The sequence below is a fragment of the Cynoglossus semilaevis genome, chromosome 4 (genome assembly GCF_000523025.1).
Source record: "Cynoglossus semilaevis isolate Cse_v1.0 chromosome 4, Cse_v1.0, whole genome shotgun sequence".
NCBI lineage: Eukaryota > Metazoa > Chordata > Actinopteri > Pleuronectiformes > Cynoglossidae > Cynoglossus > Cynoglossus semilaevis.
The window spans coordinates 5,770,361-5,797,329 of record NC_024310.1 but is presented as its reverse complement, the minus strand read 5'-3'; the positions used below and the strand labels follow the sequence as shown (position 1 = coordinate 5,797,329).

The 26,969-nt window shown below is 38.4% G+C and overlaps 3 protein-coding genes across 8 annotated transcripts in view; all 3 read left to right on the top strand.

Annotated features, from left to right (window-relative positions):
- The window catches only part of LOC103377803 (large neutral amino acids transporter small subunit 4-like), a 23,104-nt gene extending 19,402 nt beyond the window's left edge, over positions 1-3,702 (top strand). For both annotated transcript variants that reach the window (XM_025054957.1, XM_008308764.3), the window contains exons 9-14: positions 444-587; positions 1,042-1,159; positions 1,268-1,400; positions 1,722-1,795; positions 2,006-2,129; positions 2,226-3,702. In XM_025054957.1, the coding sequence (XP_024910725.1) occupies positions 444-587; positions 1,042-1,159; positions 1,268-1,400; positions 1,722-1,795; positions 2,006-2,129; positions 2,226-2,387 (755 nt within the window). In that variant the 3' untranslated portion in view covers positions 2,388-3,702. The remainder of the gene's footprint in view (positions 1-443; positions 588-1,041; positions 1,160-1,267; positions 1,401-1,721; positions 1,796-2,005; positions 2,130-2,225) is intronic.
- A 4,019-nt stretch (positions 3,703-7,721) lies between these two features.
- LOC103377802 (phosphatidylinositol transfer protein alpha isoform-like) lies at positions 7,722-19,430 on the top strand. Of its 2 annotated transcripts, none has more exons than XM_008308762.3 (12): positions 7,722-7,910; positions 8,354-8,374; positions 10,434-10,464; positions 14,855-15,000; positions 15,316-15,407; positions 15,710-15,717; positions 15,847-15,918; positions 16,108-16,191; positions 16,308-16,385; positions 16,471-16,581; positions 16,779-16,901; positions 17,326-19,430. In XM_008308762.3, the coding sequence occupies exons 2-12, from the start codon at positions 8,358-8,360 to the stop codon at positions 17,368-17,370; spliced, it is 807 nt and encodes a 268-aa protein (XP_008306984.1). In that variant the 5' UTR covers positions 7,722-7,910; positions 8,354-8,357; the 3' UTR covers positions 17,371-19,430. The 2 variants fall into 2 exon arrangements, with proteins under 2 accessions (XP_008306984.1, XP_008306983.1); XM_008308761.3 differs by having other exon boundaries at positions 7,723-7,880; positions 8,300-8,374.
- Positions 19,431-19,477: 47 nt separating this feature from the next.
- inpp5ka (inositol polyphosphate-5-phosphatase Ka) lies at positions 19,478-26,643 on the top strand. Of its 4 annotated transcripts, none has more exons than XM_025054954.1 (15): positions 19,478-19,615; positions 20,312-20,422; positions 20,516-20,624; positions 20,917-21,033; positions 21,265-21,440; positions 21,530-21,641; positions 21,864-21,973; positions 22,086-22,112; positions 23,195-23,405; positions 23,884-24,021; positions 24,106-24,189; positions 24,266-24,370; positions 24,974-25,066; positions 25,225-26,373; positions 26,408-26,643. In XM_025054954.1, the coding sequence occupies exons 1-13, from the start codon at positions 19,560-19,562 to the stop codon at positions 25,019-25,021; spliced, it is 1,404 nt and encodes a 467-aa protein (XP_024910722.1). In that variant the 5' UTR covers positions 19,478-19,559; the 3' UTR covers positions 25,022-25,066; positions 25,225-26,373; positions 26,408-26,643. The 4 variants fall into 4 exon arrangements, with proteins under 4 accessions (XP_024910722.1, XP_024910721.1, XP_024910720.1 ...); XM_025054953.1 differs by having other exon boundaries at positions 24,974-25,088; XM_025054952.1 differs by having other exon boundaries at positions 24,974-26,373; positions 26,408-26,480.
- The last annotated feature ends 326 nt before the right edge of the window (positions 26,644-26,969 follow it).

Below are 26,969 nucleotides of genomic sequence, written 5' to 3'. Positions count from 1 at the left end.
AGCGCCGGTGCTCACGTGGCCTGAGACATGTTACCTTGGCACCTGAGTGCGAGTGGGAACATTTAGATGACAATCTTTCCCCCTAAAATCCCCCCCGTGCTCCTACAGCTTCCAGGGGCATGTTGGTGTAGTTTTCCATGGTCGGAAATGCTTCTGGAAAAATACTTATACTTGAGTTGTTCTACTCCAGTGGTAACCTGGTAAAGGCCTCCGAGTTTAACCTGCTAACTGAAGTACCATCTAAAATAAAAACATGAAAACTCAGTATGAGGACACTGGTAAATGCAGTACTAGGAATACCAGTGTTTGGTCTGGTAAATGCAGTACCAGGAATACCAGTGTTTGGGAATCTTCAGTATCTGTTTCAAATTGAAAATCAACCAATCAATCAAACAATCAATCAATCAATCAATCAATCCCTTCCCCCTCTCTCTCTCCTGCAGATCAGTCCTTCATGAAGAGCATCATCAGTCCCATCTTCTTGCTGAGCCTCATCACCATGTGTGTGACACAGCTGCGTCTCATCTTCTACATGGGAGCCATGAACACCATCCTGGAGTCTCTGACCGAGGGCGACCTCAGCAAAGGTGTGTGACTCGGGCTGAGCATGTGAACACAGGTGGCGCTGTGAACCGGCATCTCCAACAGCTGTCCAACACCGACTGTTTACTTCCTGTCTGATTTTTCCGTCTGCTGCCTAACATCCTTGTGTCTGCTTAGCTCGTTGGTAACTGCAGCTCCGTCTTTTCTAAACCTTTCTCTGACTTCTTCTCTCTCCCTGTCACGCTGGCTTCCTGCTGCTGTTGCAGTTGCACGAATGGAAGTGGGTAAGAGATTGAAGGCCGACGTTACACTGACTCTGACTCATTCACATCCTGTTTTTACTAATTCCCTGAATTGTGAAAGCATTAAGGTCACGACCTCAGAAAGCTCCAATGATGTTTATTTGCACCATTTATTTCATGTTAATCCTCATGGCTGATCATAATTGTTTTCTTAATTTTTTTTTAAAGTGATGTTTATATCTCATCTGTCCCACAGTGAGTGTTTACACCTCCATCTTCGGCGTCCTTCAGCTGTTGTGTCTGGTCACCTCTCCTGTGATTGGCTACGTCATGGACTGGAGACTAAAAGATTGCGAGGACGAGAATGATAAGACGTAGGGATTCACGCTTAAAAAAATTACATTTTTTAAAATGTTATAAGGATAAGACAGAAAAGCCTTGATAAACTTGTTATTTTTTTTATTATATTTATGATTGATCAGGGAGCCCGGTCAGCCACGGCGTCCTGACAAACAGATCCAGAAGATCGTCAACGCCACCAGAGCCTTCATCTTCACCAACCTGCTTCTCGTGGGCTTCGGAGTCACCTGCATCGTCCCCAACCTCCCACTGCAGGTACAAACTCACCGCTGCCTCATCCAGTAATACAGACGGCGTTCAACACGGTCTGCTTCAGCCCTGAGCTGAAATACTGCAGAGGTTTCAAGGAAACGAGAGCATGTCGTTGCTAATCGTTTCTCGCTATGCTCTACTGACACCTACTGGCCAGAATGAGTCATAGCGTATTATCAAACCAAGGGCGGGTGCCATTTTTCTCATAGCGTATTATCAAACCAAGGGCGGCTGCCATTTTTTCAAAGATGATAGCTATTTTTGGTTTTGAAAGTGTTTTGGTTCTTAATGAGCTTCTTTTTTTTTTATTTCTCTCCTCTTCAGATTTTCTCCTTCGTCCTGCACACTATTGTCAGAGGTTTTATCCACTCAGCAGTGGGCGGCCTCTACGCTGCTGTGTAAGTGTGCAGATATTGAATGAAACAAGAAGAAACACAAAGACACAACAGAATGAATTCAGTTGAAATTATGTGTGGACGTGTAGTTGGAGTAAATACCTATTTACTGCTATTTACTACATGTACACATCTTTACAGACATCGAAGTACAGGTTTACTTTACAGTAAGGATAACTGATGTGTACTAAAGCCGTGGTGTGCCCCCTGCAGGTATCCATCTTCTCAGTTCGGCAGTCTGACTGGCATGCAGTCTCTGATCAGTGCGTTGTTCGCTCTGCTCCAGCAGCCCCTCTTCATGGCCATGGTGGGACCACTGGATGGAGACCCTCTTTGGGTAAGCTGTAAAAAAAAAAACATTTGGACATTTGCACCCGAGAGCCTCAGCTTCAGATCATTCTTACGCTGCTCTTTTTCCTCCTGCCGTCACCAGGTGAACGTGGGCCTGTTGGTGCTGAGCATGCTGGGATTCTGCCTGCCCTTGTATTTGCTGTGTCACAGCCGTTACCTCCAGCGCATCAGAGACGAGCACGACGAGGACCCCAAAATCTACGTTAAGATGACCAACGGCGAGAAGCCTGAGGTCTTTGTGTAAACTGGGAGGTAGACGGTGAGCTGTTACACCAAAAAAAAAAAAAAAAAGAGACGGATGGAGGGAGAAAAAAGGGGAGGTGGAGTCTGAGGGAGGTGGAGATCACTGTCAAGATGACACTCTTGTGGATTTACCCCAGCTGTCCTACTGCACCTCTCGTCTTACCTGCCCAATACATAAACACACACACACATCCAAAAACATACTGTAGTTTCTACGCACAATCTCCATCACACTGCCTTTTTGCCAAACAGACGCTGTGACCCCTGGTGTCAACCTCCCTCTTCTGTTCAGTATACATTTTGGAAACGAGGACACACACACACACACACACACACGTCCACTTTAGTCTAAGCCATGATGTGCTTGTACTGTGTGTTGTCCTCTGTTTGTGTTTGGGTGTAGGCTCACCACAAGCTTCATCGATTCCACCTCACAAACGAGGAAAGAACAGACTCTTAGACAAACTTTTTTTTTTTTTACCTCAAACAACAGTAGATCAGTTACATTCAAGGACGACACATTTTCAAGGACAACAAAAGTATTGCTCTCTCGCCACCATCAATGTCACGAATGAATGAATGAATGAACTCTGATCACAACATTTTATTCAACAACACACACTGACGATTTCGTGCAGCAGTTTGGTGTGTGTGTGTTTGTGGATTTAAAGGTACAGTAGGCAGGATGGTTTTTTTTCTCTCAGATTTTATCAATTGAGAATTCCATTATAACACGTCAGCACAATGTCACCACGTCATGATCCGAGTGACACCGTCACACCTGCATGTCCGGCGCTCTCTGTTTACAGCCTCACCACGGAAACCGTGGGGCAACAGCTTTAAACCAGCTCACAGGGTAAATCAGACAGAGACTGCTCAGTTTGATCATACAGCTACAGTTCACAGGTCCTTGTGGTGGAGTATCTGCTATTTTAGCACCAGCAACAACTGTCCAGGTAGCAAAGGAAACCTACATACAGTAATGACGTAGTACAGATGAGAAAAGGCACAGTACAGTAACCGCAATAAAAACACACACGTCAGTATCAGCAGACAGAGTTGGAGAGATGAGAAGTTTTCCTCAGGTCTTCTGTCGTGATCTTAACGATCTCTGCATGACCCTCGACAGTCCTTCACCTTTTCTACTCGTCCTGCCTACTGCAGCTTTAAACTTCCTGCGTGAGCCAAAACACAAGCATGCACAAAGTACGCTCTTGTGCTCAAGGACACATATATGGATCCACAAACCGCAGTGTTGGTAGCAGTTCAACCTGGGTTGCATGATGCCCGGGATGACAGTTTCACTCAAGTCACTAGTGCAGGAAAACACACATATTGATATATTAGACTTTTTTATTGTTGTTTATAAGTCATTATTTTCTTACGTATGGTATGTTTTCTTTTTTTATTTTCTCTCAAATGTATTTATTGCAATATGACTGCAGATGTACTGATTTTTTTTATTGATTTTTTTGTTTTCCTATACTGTTATACTGTTGATATTTTGTGTTTTTTTTTTTTATTGATTTTTTTGTTTTGTTTTCCTATACTGTTCATGATATTTTGTGTTCGACAATGTGCAGATGGGATGAAGCCGTTGGACGTTGATTTTTTTTTTTTTTTTTTTTTGGAGTGGTGTAGAGGCTGAGACATGTTTTCTCTTTTTTTTTTTTTTGGAGTGGTGTAGAGACATGTTTTCTACTGGTTGTTACATGCATGAATGAGCATTGTTGATTGGCCCGAGCAATAAGTGCTTTTGTCAGGTGAGGGCCAGTGTGTTGACAAACAATCATCCACACACAGCCATCAATGGGTCTACCCAAAGTCTGGTGACCAATCAGAGACTTTCCCGTGGTCATATACCTGCAGTGCTCACAATTTAAAATGAAGGGGTAAACTCTGTGTCAGCAATAAAATGATACTAAACATAGACGCTCCAAGGGTAAAGCTAACAGGAGTCACATCTTTTTTTATTAAAGTAAAAACAAACACCTCATACAGTATGTACAACTACAGTAAAGCAGTACCTCAGAAGTATCCAGGGCAGACTGTGGCTCCACGGGCCCACAACAAAATGTCATTTGTCACACGGGAGACGAGCTGCCTGTGGGCGGCAGTAGATTCAGCCACACCCTTCTCTGTCCTTGTTTGGTGCCGTTGTTCTCAGCAGTATATGTTTCTTGCTTTGGAAAGTGTCACTGCAGAAATTGTGCTTTGGCACAGCAACTTTTTTTTCTTTTCTTTTCTGTTTCACTTCTGTAAACTCATCCGTTTCACTGCGTGTTTGTCTTTGAGGCGCTATCACATTGGCAGTGTTAAACTGGTACTGCTGGTACTGTGGGCACAGCGAGTGGCTACCTTTTTTTAGCCATCCTGATGCAGGAGCCCTGTGGTGAAACCTGCTGTTGTGATAAAACCTAGTTTTTCAAATTGAATCCCTAGTGGCCGGTAACGTTCTGATTAAAATTTAAAATCAATTATTTTTATTTGAATGAGACTAAAATGACATTTCCAAACATGAACATCACACTGTTGTCTTGACTCTGAGGCTCCTCTGATGTTTTTTTCTGGTTGCCGGGCAGTAACTCACAAAGGCACTTCTAAAGATAGCAGAGCCCCTCAGAGTACTTATGTACTGTATGTGTACAGGTGATGGGAGGGGTTGGTTGAAGTATACTGGTACCTGACATGTTCTGCCCCCATCAGTGTATATTCAATTCATCCATCAGTTTGTGAAGAGACAAGCCTCTGCCGCCGCTGTGTCCCCGATGAATGACTTGGTGAGAAATGAATGGCACATGATGCACTTTAAGATCTAAAAAAAATGGACCTCAGCTGACTGGCCTGTGCTGCACCCTTATCGCACAGCGTGCATGATGCAAAGAATGTATACTGGGGAGTCGTCGATGTAGACCAATCCAGACAATAAGAACGAAGAGAGAGATGTTATTTTTTATACCCTGAAAACTCCTATTCGTTCCCATGTTCCTTATGTTGCCTTTACCTGTGTGGACAGTGTGGCAGAGTCTTGTCTCTCAGAACATTATAAGTGGACACACACATCTCATCACAGTTGCAAAAGCAGCCGACTTTATCCACAACTTAGAAACGTGGCTGGTTCCTGACAGGAATTCTTAGTAACATTTTCGTTCTTATTTGTCCATTTCTATGCGTTTGAAGGCATGTCACAGTAAATGTTAACAAGATTTTGGGAATTGGAAATTCCAGGAAACACAATATGTAATGCAGAAATGTATTGATTTTTTTTAAATTTCACCTTGGGAGTTCAGGGTTTGTTTGATGTAATGCAGAAATGCATTGATTTTTTTAAAATTTCACCATGGGAGTTCAGGGTTTGGTTTTTTGTTTTTTTTTTCATCAGAACTGACTAGACATGAATTGACAGAAATTGTAAACACAAAAGAGTGTAGAAGAAAATGGATGTGTAGATGGTCAAAGATCAGATCTCAATCTGTCGACTCTTGTTTTCAACACATCACAGTACAGTGATGTTGTTGTCCCTGACCCTGGATAACTGAGATAAATGAATGGAATCCTATGAAGAGCATTTAATTCCATAACATATTGGTTTCACTCATTGTATTAAAGTGTGTAGTGACATCATGTCAACATGGGTCATGACTAACAGATGTACTGCAGCTGAAGTACTTCTGTGTGTAATTGTTGATGATGTGCAGTAGGACACTGAGCGCTCCGCCTCAGTGTCTCAGTGTGTATTGGACGCGTAACTGCGTTTGGCTTACAGTAAATGTGTGACGCGTGTGTAGGTGACATGTTTGTTCCCTCAGGATAGGAAGCTGATCAGCACTTTCCTTCACTACCATACCTTAAACAACAGCTCATCCGCCCCAAATATCTTGACTTTTCTTTTTGACTTACTCAGATAAGGCGCCAGCATTAGAATAGCTGGACTTTCTGATGGATGTGTTTTTGAATTCCTGTGTCAGCATTTTTATGCCTCCATTTGAATACAGGAAATGAAAAGTTGTAGCTGAACTTGATGCCTTGTTTACTTTCGGCATGTATGTTATTTTTTATTGACTCGTGTTTTGTTTTAGTCTTCTTCATTTTTTTCCAATGATGTCAAAGAAGAACTTTTATCTTCACTGTCATATATTGTGTCTTTGGTTAACTTTTTGTCTTGTACCACAGTATAGCCAATGGCCACTGACATTTCAGGTCACATGGTCTGAACACAGATTGATTTATAGTATGATGCAAACAAAAAAAATTAAAAATAAATAAAGATGATAATTTTCACATTTTCTTTCTCATTCTTCTAAAACTAAGAACACTCTTTACAGTCCAGTAAAACACGGACAGGTCAGCAGGTCACATGTAAAAACATCACAGTTTGGTCCTCGCCACACAATGTTGCCTCAATAAATGCTGCCACTCCAGAGCGTCCAGGGTGGAAACAGATTTTCTACCAGTTTCACATAAACAGGTTGAACCTGAGACGGTGGTTTCTCCCTGTACAAGTTTGAGAACTGGGGCGTAGGCTGCTCCACCCACTGTGGGGACAGACAGCGTGTTGCACCTGATGATGCTCACTGAGCTGTAATCACTGAAACACTGACGCTTTACAACACCCTTCAAAACCTATGACCTCATATAGTCACACGTTAGGGTCGTTCTTTTGTGTGTGTGGACGTCAAGGTCACACGTTAGGGTCGTTCTTTTGTGTGAGTGTGGACGTCAAGGAAAAAAAAAATTGAAAAATTGGTTCAGTGTAGTTTTGCCTAATGTTTTAACTTGCTATAGAAACAGCGGAGAAAAAAACGAGGAGAGGAAGGAATGGAAGTAAGAAATAAAGTGAGTAGAGTGAAGTAGAAAGCAGCAATACAATTTGAAGTAAGCCAAATGCTCAAGAAAATCATCATAGCTAATCAACCCTTATACAATGTAAGAAAGATACACACATGAAAAGACAAAAGAAAAAAAACCAAAATTATTTTATTACAAACAACAGGAATATAAACTGCATGATTGACCTCAAATGAAGCGTGTAATTTGGACCTCCACATGGATAAATCAAATTCTGACAAGAAACATTTCACATAAAAATACAAATAATTTCACTTTACATAATAGTGTGAAAATTTATAAATGCCTAAGTTAAATTTTAGACAGAGGCCTTTGAAGTAAAAAAAAATTGAATCCTTTGAAGATAAACAGCGAACAAAAAGAATTCTCTTCGACTTGTGTTCTTCACAAAGCCGTGACGAAAAAAATAAATTTAGACGTTAGAGGGCGTCACTCGGAAAACCGTCATGCAAGAATGCGGTGCTTTTGAAAGAATAAAACTGCACGAAAATGCAACATTGAGTTACCTGAAACTCTAGGTGTTTGACTCCTCCCACCTGTCGCTGGCCCCGCCCCCTTCACTCACGCAGTATCTTCCAGGAAGGAAAGCCGGAGCAGCAGAGAGGCTGGCTCGAGTCTGCTGTTTGTGGCTACAGGAAAGGATAAGGTGTTTCTTCACTTTCAGCTGAAACACAATATTTCACTTTACATAATAGTGTGAAAATGTATAAATGCCTAAGCTAAATTTTAGACTTTGAAGTAAAAAAATTGAATCCTTTGAAGATAAACAGCGAACAAAAAGAATTCTCTTCTACTTGTGTTCTTCACAAAGCCGTGACGAAAAAAATAAATTTAGACGTTAGAGGGCGTCACTCGGAAAACCGTCATGCAAGAATGCGGTGCTTTTGAAAGACTAAAACTGCACGAAAATGCAACATTGAGTTACCTGAAACTCTAGGTGTTTGACTCCTCCCACCTGTCGCTGGCCCCGCCCCCTTCACTCACGGAGTATCTTCCAGGAAGGAAAGCCGGAGCAGCAGAGAGGCTGGCTCCCGTCTGCTGTTTGTGGCTACAGGAAAGGATAAGGTGTTTCTTCACTTTCAGCTGTCTTTAACTCTTTTGTTTGGGCTGAAACACAAACAACATGCAGACGGCCGAATAGTGAGTATCACAGCTTTCTCCTAATGAATGTATATGTTATAAAATAATTGAAAAAAAAACCCCTTCATTGAAAGTTTGGTTGTATCTCGTTCGTTTGTGTTTCGGCAACTTTAACAGTGTTTGGTCGCTTCGACCCGTAAAAACGTACAATACAATTAAGTCATATTACGATTTTTGCTTTTAAACAATACGCAGCTACACGGCGTAGTAGTATTGTTTTGCTTTGAATCAATACAAAGGGTGATAATCGATTCGAATTGTTTCGAATTGACTAATTCATACCGGTACTTGAAATAGTTCAGTTTCAGGGTTGAGGCTGTTGAGTGAACTTGCACCTTGCCATCGTTGAGAATGAAATATGCCTTTAAGTATTCCGAAATATGTATAGTAATGAGTGATAATACATAAACGAACAATGTTTGTTCTGCTCTGGACAGGTAGACTCCCTTTCATGAGAGCACATGCGCATCACTGCCAGAACAAATTGAAGAACCTGGCTGTCATATGACAGTAGTTCAAAGTGCATTGAAAGGCGCAGCCATGTTTAATAATAGGGTTTGGCAGTTGGTATGGACTAGGTCGTTACGTGACGACAGAGACAGTTATTAAAAGTTAATTTATATTTCTGACAAGGATTTTAAGCCACGTGTCTCCTTGTCATGGCTCCAATAATGACGTGTGAAGTACTTTTCAGCTCACTTTTTTTGTAAAACTGTTGCCATGGTGACTAAAGGGTGGAGTTGGTTGTGTTGCTTATTTGCCATAATTGTTTTATGATACTTCTAAGATGAGTTTTCATCCAGCATCCAAAGCTTCACTTCCCTGTGACTCTAGTTATAGGTTGTTTAAAAAACCAAAACAACAAGGTTTCATTTTTACATCACCAGGCCTTAGGCAAAGTAAACATGGAGCCTTGTTGTTGTGGATCACAGACGTGTAAGACCTAACTAGTGGAATTTAGTAGGTCTACCAGTTCTGTGTTACTGTGATTATTGTATTACTATTTTTAGTACATACAGTAACTGACCTAATAATTTTCCTCTGGAACTTAACCCCAACTGTAGTGGTGAAAATCAACTACCATACTTTTTGGAGTATAGGTCACTCCGGAGTATAAGATAGTAACTGACCTAATAATTTTCCTCTGGCACTTAACCCCATTGTCCCCATGTCCCATTTTGTTTAAAATGATGTGACCTAGTGATGTAACATAAAATACATACTTTTACTTTCACACAGCCTCTCTTTACATTGTTCCGCCATTTCTGTTGTTGTTGTGGCGGTGTCTGACACGAGCAATACTGCAGCATATATCACCATCACAATATCTAGTGGTACTGTTTTGTATCCTGCATCAGAGTTAGCATCCACAAGCGCTAAAAAAACAGAGTACTAAATTAGGCGCTTGACGAACCCGGACCTTGTTGTAGCTACCTATAGTGTATACATTGTATGCATCTTGACCAGGGTGATAATACTAACTGTCAAGATCAGCTTTAAGCTATACAGTATGTGTGCTAAATCTCTTTACAAGATTCCATGGGAGAAGTCTCAGTGTCTATGTCTGCCTTCATTTGTCTTTAAATCATTGACATTTTGACAAAATCCGTAAAAATGACTGTCTGGAGATAATGTGATTAATGGATTATTGAATGGTTTGATGATTGCTAGATTACGTAACAACAATCTTGGATAAAAATGTATTTGGTTTAAGGTAATTTAATCACATAACATTTAACATTTCTATTAACATTTCATAGCCGTTTCATGGGTTTGTGACAAACGTAGTTGGACTTTTTGTGGGAATACACGTTATAAAGGTTTTGGAAAATATTCAGAATTGCTTTGTGAAAAACAAGACTTGTTCAAAATTCATGAATGATTCAGCCCCTCTGTTGCAATATTCCAAACAGGTGGTTCCCAATTGTGAGCCCCCCCCCCATGGGCTTTAGTAAAGGGGGCACAAAAAGCCAAATAAACATCATTTTAATACTGGTGTTGTCTCCATGAATGATAGAGTTTTAAAACAATGTTTTTTTTTCTTTTCTCTTTTTTGCAGCCGAATCGTCCTGCCCATTTCAGTGGAGGAGGTAAGGGCTTTTTACGTAATTTTACATAAACAATAACTTTGCATGGTCAGTAATATATAACAAACTGCAAATAACTATTAAAACTGAAGAACAATTTCAGTTTAATTGGTAACTCTGTCTGTTGTAAAAGAAAGTATAACAATCAGAGGTAATTTCACAGCAGAAACAATGTTCCTTTTTGAGAAAATCTGGCAGAAATGTTATTTTTTTTGTGTTTAGAAAAATGAAAAATGTCCTGAGTTTGTTTAAGCTAAAGAAAACGACAGTACCACTGGTTCAGGACAACCACGTGCCTGGTAGTTTGTACACCTTAGACTTCAGTGGGTTAACATCAAGAGAGAGATTAAACTGGGTTTAAAGGTAAAGAAATTGTCTCTCTGATTGAACCTGTATCTCTGTTGTTTAAGATCAAAGACTACTGTATTATCAATAACGTTATCAACATTCTGTCAACTTACGTCATGTATCAAACCCAACTAGGGGAAGATTTGAACACTGCCTCTGAATTTGTTCATTATAAATGCTACGCTCCATGAACTGGTTTGTATTGATTCCACCATTGTAAATGAATACAAGTCATTCAGATTACTAAACGTGGGCTCAACTAAAAGAATTGTGTCTTTAACTGCATTTACAAACACGAGGTAAACTGGTTGGACAACTTAGTTGCCAATAAATCAAACAATGCATGTATTTGTTTTCTGACAATTACGTAACTTGTCCCTTAAGGTGGACAAAATCAAACCGTGCATGACTGTTGACAACTCATTTTAGGCAAAACAAAAAAGAAAATGGATACAATACCAGAGATTCCCGATGTCATAACATGTAATATACATTAAATGAGACATAGTCTGGAAAATATGGTTATAGCTGAGAAAACAGTTCTTTGTGCATATTTCTGCTGACCACATATGGTAAACATAAATATATATTAAAATTGATGCTTGTGTTACACAAAGTGACCATGTGTCAGTAGCTAATATTATAGTTTTATGGAGACTTCTGTTAGGATAGCTTAATATCTTAGGAACCTTGGACGTTTTTCAGCCGATCAATGACATGTCTCAGTCTGAACAAATGACAAGAATGCAGCGGTGTAGACACAAAGTGTGTCTACATCTGACCCCTATTGATTTTAAAAAGAAGAGAACATAAAACAATGGAGATAAGGAGTTTTATACAGCAAGAAAATACAGTAAAAAAAAGGATAAGAGTCATTGTGTTGTAGTTGAAGTGTGTTGTAGGTACCACTTCCTACATGAGTTTGACGAACAGTTTTGTTTGCCAGTGGTCTTTTTACTGTCCTTTTAATTATATTGAACAAAACATGCAAAAAGCACAACTCCCTCCCCCTGAAAATCTGATTTCCAGTGAGTAATTTGATTGTGCTCTCCTAGAACAAACATCTCTTTAATCTCATGCATAAAGAAGAAAGTCAACGTATGTAGATAATGTGCAGCTGGACGTGCTGTCCTCACACAGGTTACAACACGCAGACAGTGGAGACACTGTGGGTGAATGTGGAGCCGTGATGGCTGTTGTTCCTTCGTGACTAAAAGTAACAGAAGAATCCATCGCGGTTTTCCATTTGTACTGTTGTTAGTCACATGCTAACAGCCAATTGTAGTTGTAATCACCCTTTGCTTGTGTCACTGACCTTTTGGCTAGAACAATCTGCTTGATGAAAATGAAAACACTTCTTGTGTATTTGTGTTGTGACAAAACTCAGGTTCAGCCAGTTTTTTTTTTTTTTAAAACATGAAAACACTTCTTGTGTATTTGTGTTTGACAAAACTCAGGTTCAGCCAGTTTGTTTTTTTTAAAAGTCATTGTCGGATGATCAGTTATTACCAGTAGCTCCCCATGACAGTGACAAGAACTACTGGTTATACATGACCAGGCACATTTTTTACTTGAAAGTCAAGAGAGCAGAGCTGAACACACACAAGAACTACTGGTTATACATGACCAGTCACATTTTTGACTTGAAAGTCAGGAGAGCAGAGCTGAACACACAACACAACCTTCTTTCTGTTTGGAACTAAGATGCTCTATAAATAGGAACTGAAAGTCAACTTAACCTAATAATGAGTTAACACAAAACTACTCAAACTATTAACACTTTTGTTTTTGTTAACCGTCTGTAATCTGACCCTGCACCCACCCTATAGATTGGGGAATCGGGAAATAGTTGAGAGGTTTAAGGTTTGGGTAGCAGTAAATAAATCACATCGATGGGATGGGATTAATAATTTAATCTCAAAATATCAAAAGAGCTGTTTCTGTGCTCTTCATTGTGCTTTCCTATAAATTCAAACCAGAAGAATATGCCTTTGTGTTGAGCCCATAAAAATACAATAAAGACAAACAAACACTTGTACTACCTATAAACCACCATGTTTATTGGCAGTTTATAGGAATTAAAAGCTTAAAAAAACCCACCCTTTTCAAAGTACATTTTAAAACTATAAATGGAAAAAAAATTGTGAATATGGGCTCTGTGATCATTTCGCCACTTAGCTCCCACTTATCTAATTTGTGATCTTTAAATCCTCTTGATTGTTTTGCACATAATAGCTTTGACAAATACCCCGCCCTACCTGGGAAAACACGAGGCATTGTGTTCTATAAAAGTCTGGCTGGAAATGTTCCTCTTCTAGAAATGTTTTAATACACTCTCATTGATTTGTAATTCCCACCCAGAAAAATGACAATTCTGTTGAGTCTTTGGATCTTGGCAGCAAAATTAACAAATATGTTCATTGTGTTTTGAGCAGAAGTTGTGGAAGTTTTCTGGAATATGAACATCGTCGGTGTTGCACTCTAACACTCCCTTAATCCAGTTGTCAATGACTCAGTTGTTCAAGGGGTGGTTCAGGTTGTTTGTGGTGTGGTTATTTAATGCACTGACACATTTCATAGCCCTGACTGATCTGAACACACCCCTGAAACACGTTGAAGAAACGGAAACAAACATGATGTTTTGGGGGTTTTTTTCCATGAAATACGTCCCCTTTACTTCACTCTTCAGTAAATAGAGGAGGAGAGAGAATTTTTTTTCTGAAGAATGTTCTAAGTTCTTTCTCTTACTGGTAGATGTCCTTTTCGGTTTCCTTCTAAACTGCATCATCAGTGTTTTCCTACTGCAGTGCTCAGTCTGGGCTGACTTTCAGGAAGAAGTTCATGACTACATATAGAAACACTTACTGTAAATTACCTAAAGAATTGTTAGAACATAATCAACTTTCATAAACAATATATTATTATTATGATAACACAATTATTATCATCATTGAATTAGAGGTAAGGTAATTTGTAAATAAAATATACATTATATTATGTTATACAAAATGGAATAAAATATTATAAAGTATTATAATCAATTTTCTGTTTTATGGATGTGACCTAAAAATATGACAGTAAAGTATTTCCTTTTATGAACTGTCATGGTGACGGTGCAGTCTCTCCCCCTTTCTTTGCAGTGTATTCTTTACATGATCCGCCTCAAAAGTTCATTGTCAGAATATCCCACGTGTTTAGGATTGATAGACCAGACATGATGAGAAGCTGAGGTCAGGGTTTCCAAGGTTTACACACCGTCCATAACTCGTAAAGTAATTGCCTAGATAGGTTTTGTCCTTGTCCTGTGTCCTATATGTTGAGTGTGCTGACCCAGGCAGACAGCACCGCTCATATGAGATACAACATTCAGTGTCACAACACAGTGACAGTGTGACTGTGTAAGGCCTTGATCTGTAGGCGGTGTTTGGAGAAGGAAGATGAAGAGGAAGAGAAGAAAAGGCAGGAAAGGTCATGTAAAAAAGCTTAGCTTGCTGTTGTTGCCCACAGTGCTGATCAGTCAGTAGTCAGTGGTTTACTTTAGTTCAACGACCTTTATCCTTCACAAGGTCATTATCTTTAAATATATCTTGTAGTTTGGAATTGTTTTTCAAAATGTAGTTAAATTAGATACAGGCTGACCCCCTGACCTGCTGCAAAAATGACAAATTTTAGGAAACAATATGTTAACATTTTTTCTGTATTGTGATGTAAAAGTAATTCATGCACACTCCTGTAAAGTAACCAATTGGATCATTTTAATAAAATCCCATTGAGCATTTTTGTCATCTTGCTAATGGGCAAGTCAAAACTGCATAGAGAGGAAAACCCTGTAGTTCCATACTCGGCCATGTGAGGGCAGCAGAAGCCAAATAGTGATTATTACAATTTCATACTATTTAGTTTGAAGATTTTCAACTTTAATGAGACTATTTTTTTCTACAAATATTTATTGGCATGAAAAATAATGATAAAGAAACATTTTTCTGTGTTTTTGTTTACAAATAAGAGATGCATAAAATCTTTATATGCCTCTGTCCTACTTTAGTACCAGGTCGGTCAGCTGTATGCAGTAGCGGAGGCCAGTAAGAACGAGACGGGTGGAGGAGAAGGTGTCGAGGTGTTGGAAAACAGCCCATATGATGAAAATGGAGAGAAGGGACAGTACACCCACAAGATCTACCACCTGGACAGGTTGGCAGCTTATGACTTGTCTATTCCTACTGCAGTACACTGGCTGTATTTCAAAACAAGCACTAGTAAACTGGCTGTTAATGGATGGACTATGTATGAAATAGTACTGTTTTGAAGTGTTTATTTAATTGCTCAGTAAAATATGCAGTAATGTGAGTTATTCCTAGTATTTTTTTCTTATTTAACATGTTGACAATATATGTCTTATTGAGTAAATTTAAAGTTGTTACAATATATGTCTTATTGAGTAAATTTACTCTGTATACAATTTAAAGTTGTTTTTTATTTTATTTTATTTATGTGTTTATTTTGCAGTAAAGTACCAAGTTTGATTCGGTTCTTAGCTCCTCAAGGTGCTCTTGAAATTCATGAAAAGGCCTGGAACGCATACCCGTACTGTCGAACAGGTTAGTTTCCTCACATCAACATATGAATGTTGGCTAATACTATATACTACTTCATTTATATTCATTTTATTATTATTATAATTATTGTTGTTGTAGTTTTAGTATTGAAGCATTTATACTATCTGTAAATAATTGAAATTACTGATGTTTATGGAGACACTAGTCAGTTAGACAAAATACAAAGATAATGTTTATATTGTACTGGTACTGTATGTTCTATTGTTTGATCGGAAGTCTTGTCTTCTTTTTTTGGGTTGCTCCTCTTTCCTTGACACTGCCATTTCCATTTTCTTCGCATTCAGTTCTTTCAGTAAGTATTCTTATTTTTTAAATATGTGTACACAATATAATTGTCTAAAATCATATTAATTTCAATTACTATTCTAACAGCAATGTACACTCTGACCTCTGTAACAATGTTTCCTTCCCACATCCATAGAATGCCTGGATGAAAGAGTTTATGATCAAGATTGAGACATGGCACAAGCCTGATTTTGGGGAACAGGAAAATGTAAGTTGTGTTGCTGAAACTACTTCTGGTTTGGTTTGTACTTTAGACATATGTCAGATAATACTTCATGTTAATACTGTATTTAGTATAATTGTATTTTGATATATGGGGCGGTGATGATTTGAACATTTGTAATCAACAGCTTGTGTCCCTGTCTTGTAAATAACCTCTCTTTATCTCTCGCTGCAGGTCCATGGATTACCACAAAATGAATGGGACAAAGTTAAAATAGTTAACATTGACATTGCTGACAGAAGTGCCATACCTTCAAAGGTGAGATAAAAACAAATGTTCATAATAGCTTCATAAAGAAGTTTGTGATATATTTGTGTACATTTAAGTTGTGCTTTTTTAGTACTTGATCATTTTCTTGTTGTATTTATTCTTAGGACTACAAAGAAGAGTTCGATCCAGCCTTGTTTAAGTCAGAGAAGACTGGCCGAGGGCCCTTGGGACCTGACTGGAAGGTAGGTCCTTGTGTTACTTATCACTGGTGCTCCTTCAGTACATTTTGATACATTTTTATAAAAACATTTGTCTCTGTCTTTTCAGAAAGAACTTGCTAACAACCCCAACTGTCCACACATGTGTGCCTACAAATTGGTCTCCGTTAGATTCAAGTGGGCCGGACTCCAAAATAAAATTGAAAGCCTAATTCACAAGGTGATGTTGGATCTGAAGTCGGGGCATTTTCAGCTCTTTGCTTTTCTGTCGTCGCTACTTGAAATATTTATTTATTTCATGAAGTTTTTTTATATGGCAGAAATATTGAAACGGTGGAATAGTTGACCCTAGTTGTCCCTCAAATAAACTTATTTTCATCCTGTTTTCTTACACTGCTCTCTTCACTTGTTTTCTAGATGGAGAGGCAGTTGTTCGCAATCTTCCACAGACAGGTGTTCTGCTGGATCGACAAGTGGATTGATCTGACAATGGAGGACATACGGCGTATGGAGGAGGAGACAAAGAAGGAGCTGGATCAGGTGACTTTGCCCTTCAGTTGTAGATTTTTTTTCCTAAATTGCACTGCCTGGACGTTGGGGCAGTGGTGGCTTAGTGGCTAAAAAATAGTTTGGGGGATAAATGGCTGTATATTAAAGTGAAAGTCACTAGATGGCAGCAATGCAGCTTGTTTCATTCATCTCATATTCTTACAGTGGTTTGTACAGATAAATTAATAAATATTGCCAGGCTGATATCGGTATCAGTTCATATTGGTATCAGTTCATATTGGAATCAGTAATTAAGTGTATGGACAATATTGGATGCTGGCAAAAAGTTAATATATATGACATCCCTAGTCATTAATAATCTGACCACTGTCCAGTTAATTTACTCAACGAGTGTGGCAGATGACTGAAGAACTTTGCTTGCACACCATAACATTTTTTTTTGTTTGTGCTTTAGATGAGACACAATGATGAGGCCAAAGGCATGACAGCCAACAGCTGAGGCTGGTGAGTGTTGACACTCAGTCGGCTGACCTTCGATGCTGGACTTCTCGGAGCTCGATAGGCATGATCAAAGATACTACACTCACCTGTGTACCCTAATAAAATGTGCTCTTGATAAGAGCTTATTGATGTAAGTCCTGTGTTTGTATTTATGCACTACATTGGTGGAGCCAGTTGTAGGGTTACAATGTCCTTGCTCATGCTTATTTAGTCCTTCTTTACTTTGAAATATTGTTCAACAGGTGTTGGTCCTCTCTTAGTCAACCATGTCAACCTGTACACTTAATCTTTTTAAATGACATTGATTCATTTTTCCCTTGATTGAATATTTTCCTTTTCTTTGCTATGGTTGACATTCTAGAGCAGTGTTTTTATTCTAAAAGTGTTACGGTAAACAGGTTCTGGCGCCACCTTGTTTATCATTTGGACACATCAGTGGTAGTAGCTGGACTGCAGAAGACAACAAATGGAGAATTTCTCTACTTACCTACAGGGAATTGCCAGCTCCCAGAATAAATGTAAACACTTTTTTTTTCTTTCTTCTGTATTATCCCTTTCAGTAAATGTCTTTTGTATTTTCCACATCATGTGGAATCATCATCTGCACTCTCTGGCTGATACTGTATGTCTTCACAGTCACAGTTAGTGCATTGTGGATGTCCTATTTATATCATCACAAACAACCACATCAGAGACATTTAACATTCCTTTAAATCAGTTCAAACTTCTCTGAATGTGAATCATGTTGGATTCAGAGATGCCAACTGCTGTTTTTTTTTTTTTTTTTTTTTTTATAGTATGATGTCACAATTTTTGCCTTGTCAAATAAAAATTCCTGGATTTTATTATAATGACTTTATCTAATTATGTAGTATATTAAAGATTAAGACAATGGATGTCTTTGGTGCTTCAGTCTTACATACGCAGCCTCCTCAACGCCTCTGGTCCTGGAGAGGCCCTGTATGTGAGGTTGTAAACTGAGGCCTTGGTTATGATATTAAATAATTTAAATAGTTATAAATAAAACTTGCGTCCTCAGCATTCAACAAACCTACTTCAAAGACTATATTGTTGTTTAGGCTCATTTTTTAATTGTAATTATTTTTCACTGGTGTTAACATTGATCATGTCATACACTGATCAGTCTCCAAATATATATATAAAAAAATCACAATGTGAAGTTTTGATCTTTAGCAAAATCTTAGGAATTAGTTTCCTTTGATCCTCTGAAGTCTGAATTCTTTTAAATAAAGGTTTTCCTATAAAAGTTTTAAACCATAAATCCTTTAAGAGATCCTCTGTTTCATTGCAGGTGCATTTAGAATATGTTTCCTGCCTTTCTTCACCCAGTCCTTATGGTTGTAGGTTGGTAGTTTTGGTGAAGTATATAATGTGAAATCATTTAAACAACATTTAGGCCCTTGTACCTGAACGTATCGATTGTTGTGCTCATTACTTTAAGACAAGAAATTATATACACAATAATATAAAGTTATATACTGTCATAATATACAGGAAACTTCAGACGACTGTTTTCCGAGATTAATTATTATTATATAATTTTAAATAAATTTTAAGTATTTTACGAGGAAATTCTCGCTGTATTTCACACGTTTTTATTGGTGGAAATTCCAACAACAATTGTTAATCGGGATACGCCATGTTTCAATGAGGGAGTGCATTTATTTTGCAAAGATCCCGTAGAGCCTCGTTTTAACGTCTCGCGAGAAGATGGTTTTATTTTGAACGCATGTGGGAAATACTTTCCCGGAAGAGGCGGGGCGAACACTGCACCTACCACTTGTACACAAGCCACTTTGATGTTTATTCTTTGATGTCGACTGTATGTTTCTAGGATATGTAAGCGAGCAACAACAGGTAGCTTGTACGGCAGCTAACCATTACATTTAGTTTCTTGGTTTGACTCAACGAGTGTTTAAAAAACTGCGACCAGTCTCGCAGCGCGAGAAGTCGATGGTCTAACGATATGCACTTCACCTGGTTAGCTAACAGATGTAGCAATGCAGGTATAGAGTAGACGGACTAAACATCATGTTGTTATTTTCAAACTGAAGTTGTTAGCAGTGGTAGCTAGCTGTGATTACGAGTGTTGTCGGGGCCTAAGCGGATACAGTGAACATCTCAGCGGATTCGTTTAGTCGCAGTGTTCCAGGTGTGGAGGTAACGATGGAGGAGCCTCAGCAGCAGCAGCCTGGTCTGGAGGAAAGCAAAAGCAATTTCAGGTTGGACTAAAGAACATGATTTCACTTACATATCATATGGATACAACTCCACATAAAACACAAATTATTCAGCAGGCCTCTACAAAACAGACAATTTTCCCTATTGAGTTGTTAAGATTAAAATTGTAAAAAGAAATGTGAAACAACTGAATAATATTATTGATAGATTCGTATAAACACGTCCCGTGTTTTTATGTATCTAGAGTCCTAAATACAGTTTATTTAAGATATTGCAATGAGATTTCAAAGGAAAAAAATACTTGTTTTACTATATCCTTTTGTTGCCCATTCATATTAAAAAGTAAAGTGATACCATTAAGATGTGTATCTATATTTTGCTTGTACATTTTATGTACTAATATTTTGAATATAGAATTATCACATTCTTCCATAAGAAGGTTGTGTATTTAATTATTTTTATTTGGTTCACTGTGTATTTCTGTTCAGTGAAAATTGTTGAAAAAATGTTGTGTGATGCTGTGAACTTGGTCACCAGGATGACTTACTGTAACTAATGTGCTTGTGGTGACAACACAAGGCCTACTTTGTAAGAGGCTTTAATTTGCTGCATCTCCAGTGGTGCGACTACGTGGCTAACTGAATGGCACTGTTTGTTTAATCTAAACCCTGGCAGAGTCCAAAGTATAATTAGACATGAAACTAAATGATTTTCTGTTTTTCCTCCAACTCCTGCAGGATACATGTGATCACATGGAACGTAGCCACGTCTAATCCTCCAGATGACATAAACTCGCTGCTTCATCTGAACCAGATTCTTCAACAAAACCCGGACCTCTTTGTGATCGGGTAGGTGGTGAACAAGTTAGAGGTTGGATCTTTGGTGGTCTCTGGTTATTAAAACTGTTTGTATGTATGTATGTGTGTGTTTGTTTGTTTCAGTCTACAGGAAGTGTCTTCTGTCCCACTGAGATACATGACTCAGCTTGTGTTCAATGATCCTTGGAGTCTCTTGTTCATGTCTACTCTTGGACCACAAAATTATATCAAGGTACAGATCTTCCAAAAACACCTAACCTAGAACACCCAAAACAAACCCACCACTAGTTGTCAATAATGATTTAATTTTGCTTTTGATTGAGATTTTTTTTTCTTTGTCTGTGTAAACTTAAATTATTATAAAATGATTTTATATTTTTATTTTATTATAAACTAATGTAAATTACAAAACAACAAATTAAAACAATAGAACAAACAGCCTCACAGTGCAGTCAGTGCTTATGTACAGTATATATTTACAGCCGTAGTATGTCTTTATAAATACGTGTGTGTGTGTGTTTCAGCTGTCATCCATCAGAATGCAGGGTCTGCTGCTTCTCTTCTTTGCCAAACTGCACCACGTGCCATTCATCAGAGACATCAAGACCTCGTACACACGTACTGGCATCTCGAGATACTGGGTGAGACTCACATCAATAGACATTAAACATAACCCACCCAGAAGTGGAATTTCTAAAACGTACGCACCTCTGCTTTAAATAACAGGAAGAATAACATGAGTCACGTTTGTGTAGTAAACCACAAAAGTGGAAGTTGATGTTCATTGTCCACCAAAAATAACTGGGGTTTTTTTTTGGTCATTGGTCTAGGTTAATATTATTGTGTGATTTTTGTCCTAATTTGCACTTTAGGGTAACAAAGGTGGCGTCTCTGTCCGGTTCTCTTTCTATGGTCACATGATCTGTCTGCTTAACTGCCACCTGGCTGCTCACATGGAACACATGACTGAGAGAGTGGATGACTTTGTCTACATCTTGGATACGCAGAAGTTTGACTGCGAAAAAGCACAGAGGATCGTCGATCACAAGTGAGAAGACATAAATATAAAATCTGAACACTTCTTGCTAAAAATTATGAGGAAGAAGAGTTCGAAGTCTGAACTGTTTGTGTCTACAGGCTGGTGTTATGGTTGGGAGATCTTAACTTCAGAATTCAAGACCATGAACTGGACTACGTCCACTCCTGCATCGACAACAAAACCTACAACCTACTGTGGCGCAAAGACCAGGTTTGAGTCTCAAAGAAATCCTGTCTATAAGTGATTCAGTTTGGATGAAAAGAAAGTTTGGTTGGGGTATGTGGTCCAAAATCTTTTTTTTTTTTTTTAATGAACCTTGTTTGGGAGCAGCAGGATATAACACTTAGTTAAGATACAAATTTAAGGAGATTTTATCTATTATTTTATCTGCTGGTGTTTGTGTCATATTTGATCCTTTGTTTTGATTTGCAGTTGACTATGATGAAGGAGAAAGAACTGATGCTTCAGGAGTTTGAAGAAGGTCACTTGAACTTTCAACCCACCTACAAGTTTGACCTGAACTCTGACACGTACGACACCAGGTAACCGTCTCCGATATGACGCACATGAAAAGCCACACCTGTTTTCCCAAGTTTTTGACCTGCAGTATGTGTCTTGTGTTTGTGTCATCTTCACGTCTGTTCACCTTCACAGGGACAACACCTCAGGGTTTGGCTTTAAGTAAGAGTGCACAGTATATTTGTTTGAATTTCTACTCATGATATTAGACGGCCGCTTTTTTTTAATCTGTCGCACTGCATGTTTGAACGATAAGTCTGACTCAAGTTGGTGGAGAAAGTACTGTATACAGTACACGCTTTTTCACCAAATGTTTTGTTTTAAGCAAAAGAAAATAGAAGACTGAATGCACACCTAGTTTGGACAAAGCTGGTCCAGCTTATGGCTGCCTTTTTGTATTAATACTGCTGTTTGAAGTATCCTGTAGAGTTTGTGACACCTGCAATGATCATTGTTAAAATTAGTGTGTGTTAAATGAGCAAAAGTCAAGGGTTAAAATGTTTTTTGACTCTGTTAAAAGACATTTTAAAAATGTACACATCCCACAACCTTTTGAGGCCTAACTTGTGTAAGAAACATAACTGACTGGGAATTCTACAGGGTACCATGTGAAAAGCTTCATTATCTGCAGTCTTTATTAACCACCTAACCTGCAGTTAATTTTTAAAGCCTGCAATTAAACTCCTCAGTCCCATAACAGCTGCTACATAACAGTTAACATTCCTGGCCAGGAATAGATGTTTTGACTGTGGAGATGCCATGATTGGGTAATTTGTGACTGGTATTTATAACTGGATATTACATCAGTGTGGTACTGGGGAGTACTGAGGTAAACAAGGTAGAAATATATTGCGAAAGTCAGTGAAGACCAGGGCATTATATATATAGTTTTGTTTGCTGTGTGTTTTTTGTAAGTCCACAGTCCACAAATGTGTCCTGCTAATTTGTTTATAATAAAACTGAATCAAAGGACACGTGACTTTACCTCAGAGCAAATAGAATTTGTTTATCGCCTGTTGCTCCATCGTCCAGTAACTTAATTCTCTTGGTGACTGTTACTTCGTCCAGTAACTAATAACCAGTCTGTTGTTATGGAATCAGTTATTTGGCCGTTCTAGTTTCCTCCACTCAATCATGGACTTGAACAGTGTTAACTCTTACTGACTCTTACTGGCTATATTTCCTCATCACAGCCTTCTCCTTCTCTCACTTCTCACTTTGATTCCTTCTGTTCACCTGTCCAGTGAAAAGAAACGTAAGCCTGCCTGGACAGACCGTATCCTGTGGCGACTCAAGTCCAAAGTTCTAACCGATGGAGAGCATAATAAAAACAACATCAGCAGGTCAGAGGAGGATGAGGAGTACCCTCTGACCATTAAGCAGGACCTGTATACCAGCCACATGGAGTACAGCAACAGTGACCACAAACCTGTGGTTGGAACCTTCACACTGGAGGTTAGACTCTGGCACTGTGTCATTTATAAAATAAACTGATAAATTAATCTAAAATATTAATTAGAATATTTGCAGGTTTTCATGAAGGTACATGAAGCATGCAAAGTAATGTAATATTATTTACTGTATGTGCTATTAGTGTGTGACATGGAAAACCAGTGGTGTTGACAAGGAAGTGAAACGCAAATCTAATGTCCTACAGGGTTAACAAACTATTCTGATGCTGAATCAGCTAATGTGACATACATAGGACTGAAACTTCCTAATAACTAAAGATGGGTTTGTTAATTGATATAATGAGGTTTTTAACATAGATGGATATTTGTCCTCATTTTGTGTCATTCATTGGACCAATGTCAAAGTTAAATAATTAAAAAAAAAAAACCTACTCGAAGTTTCAAACTTCATGCTGGTACAGTTGTTCACTTGATGTGTCTCCTCTTTTGGACTCATTACTTTTTCTTCTCCTTCCATGTAGCTGAGGAAGAAAGACACCATTCCTCTAGTGCATCTGCAGGCTGAGGGGGAGTGGAGTGCAGACAAGGATGCCCTCCTCCTCTACACTACTCTGCAGCCATTTCCCTCCAGTTCATGGGACTGGATCGGCCTCTATCAGGTTAGCTTTAAATTTCTCTCTCTCTCTCTCTCCCCCTGTCTCTTTATATATATTGTATACTGTTACTGTTACAGTATTGTTCAGGTTGGCTTTACTAGTAAGGATGACTATTTCACCTACACGTGGGTCAAAGACCAGGAGGTGGGCTTCAGTGAGGAGGCCATCCAGGTAGTCATTATTGGAGCTGTAGTTAACCTCAGTTTGATGCCTTTTTATATTATTTAACTTTATTCCTTTGGTGTAGGTGTGTGTCAGCAAAGAGGGAATCCCAGTGAGGGGAGGACAGTGCATACTGTGCTACTACAGCAGTATTCTTCAGTGCATCATTGGAGTCAGTGAACCATTTCAGGTGAGGAACGCTGTTGAGACATGTGTGAATTCTCGGTCTTGACCATTACATTCACATGAGTTAATACTGCTTAATAACGACAGGATCCAATACCCTTGAAAATCAGTGTCATAATGTATAAAACCGTTTGTGTACACGTGTAAAGTATAGGAATACCCTTGAAAATCAGTGTCATAATGTTTGTGTACACGTGTAAAGTATAGGGAAAAAGTGCAATTATGAACACACTCTACCGATCCATTATCATCTACTATCGATCCATTATGTTTGAATAGTTAGCAGTTGGCAAAAGTGCAATTATGAACACACTCTACCTCTAGAGATCCATTATGTTTGATTAGTTAGCAGTTGGTGAGACTGTTGGCAACAACACACATTACTCTGCTCCTTTCTATGTTTTTCTTTCAAAAAAATCTCCTTTAAAAAAAAAAAACTAAGCCAATTTGTCCATGTTCTAAAACATGACAGCATGTGATGCTAACCTGTGTAAAAATGTTTGTCCTAAGGCCATAAAGTTTAGTAAAGTGGTTGCACAAACACACACATTAATTTTAGGCCAAACGTCATCCTTTAAGTGTTTCCTGTTTCTCTCTCTCTCTCCAGGTCAACGAGTCCAGAGAAGCCGCAGAGGAAGATGTAACACCTGATTAAAGGCGACCAGTAGCGAGTGACTGATGTGTAGAAGTGACCGCTGTGGTATGATGAAAAGAAGAAAGAAGTGTGTCCTAGTTTGTCTGAAGAACATCTCGACTTTTATATCTGCTCTTTCATCTGACAGTGAAGAGTAGATACACCTCTGCTGCTGCTGCCGTGTGTGTGTGTCCTTGTTAATGTTCTTTATATGTATCACACAGAGATACTGTAGCTGAACTTGCTTTCAAAGATGTGGTGTGGATGAACCAAAAGACTGAAGTACAGAGAATGCCAGGTATGAAAAAAAAACACAGATGGAAATGGAAAATTTGCTCATGGACTCTAGTAGTAGTAGTTTACACTGTAATGTGACTGTGAGTCAGAGCAGAGCTAAAGGGAAATTTAGTCAAGCCTGGTTGTAGGTTGAGCGGTTTAGTGTTCACTGAGAATCCGTCTTGGGCATAAATGCTACAGCTGCAGACAAATGTTTTAAGTTAAAGATTTTAAATTATTTTTATGTAGTAGGTCTAAATTTTATATGGTATACTTGTCCAGTCCAGTCCAGTTTAAAAGGCTGCAGATTTGCGTATGGGACCAAGGCACCCATGTGAGTCAGGTCTTCATTTAAAGACCTCTTTAGTCCAGGCTGGTTCTACAATCAGTGCTGACTGTTGGTCAGTACTTCGTCCAACTACTACTCCTGAAACAGCTAGGCTTTCTTTACACATGTCCTATGGGTAAATACTAAAAATCTACAAAAACATTGTGATTTTACACAGGATTTACTTTCCACATTTTCTGTTTCATTCGCCGTCTGAGAAAAAAAAGACTGACTGAGAGGATAAAATTGGCCATAAAAGGGCTTTTTTCTTTTGACACAGATTTGATGAGGTTTAAACAGAGTAGTGTAGTGTAGTGTCCCCTTAAAGCTTTTATTGATTTTTATTATCGTACTGTGTTGAAACATTGCTGTAAAATGTAGTCAAAACATGCTTATAAATATAATACATATTTAAAAAATATGTATGCATTAAACAGAGTATATTATCTTTGCTGCTATAAAGAGATAAAATGTTATGTTGTTTTCATTTTCTCCTCAGTGTAAATTTGTTCCTGGAGAACTTGAAAACACAAATGTCTGTCATTTGTAACCCACAGCATTTTTAAAGGTTTGAAGAAACAGTACCACACAGGTTGTGTTGTGACATGGGAAAAGAGATCATTAAGGTCTTGGAACTTTTTTGCTCTAATAACAAAACAATTTTATTTATTATACAATTTTGGATGTTGAGAATTTAATAGCAAGTGCCTTTAAAGATATGTGGCTTTACATCTACCGTACGTTTCTATGCTGTTACACATTGATACAGGTTGTATCAGTAATATATAATATCATTGATACAGGTTGTATCAGTAATATAGATTACAACATTTTATCAAGACTTTAAAATAATAAAATTCAAAACATTTAGCCGCACACAACTACTGAGTAATGTTGTTGGGTTGCTGGAGTTTATCATATTAGCAACTTTTGGCACAAGTAATTTTATTTTTAATCTAAAGAAAAATATATTTAATTGAATGTCCTTCAAATCTAATATAATATACTGCAGAAAATTACAACAGAATAAAGCAAATATTTGATTCTAATTGGGTTTTTTTTTGTTGTTTTTTGTTTTTGTTTGTTTGTTTCCGGTTTTGAGAAGAAAAAAACACTTTTTTCATACCTAATCACCTTCCTTTTATTTGGCCCCTTCAAAATCGATAAGTTAAGTAGAAATAAAATAGTTTAAATAGCAACGGGGTAAACGGAAATCTCTTGGTAAAGAAGCTCTGTCCAGTTTCCTGCTTAGTGACAGCCGCGGATAAACGTCATGTACTTGACATCCGGCCCTCCTGAAGTATAAGCCCCGCCCTCTTTAAGGCAATGTCCGCCCAGGAAACGTCACCAGTTGCCAGGGTAACA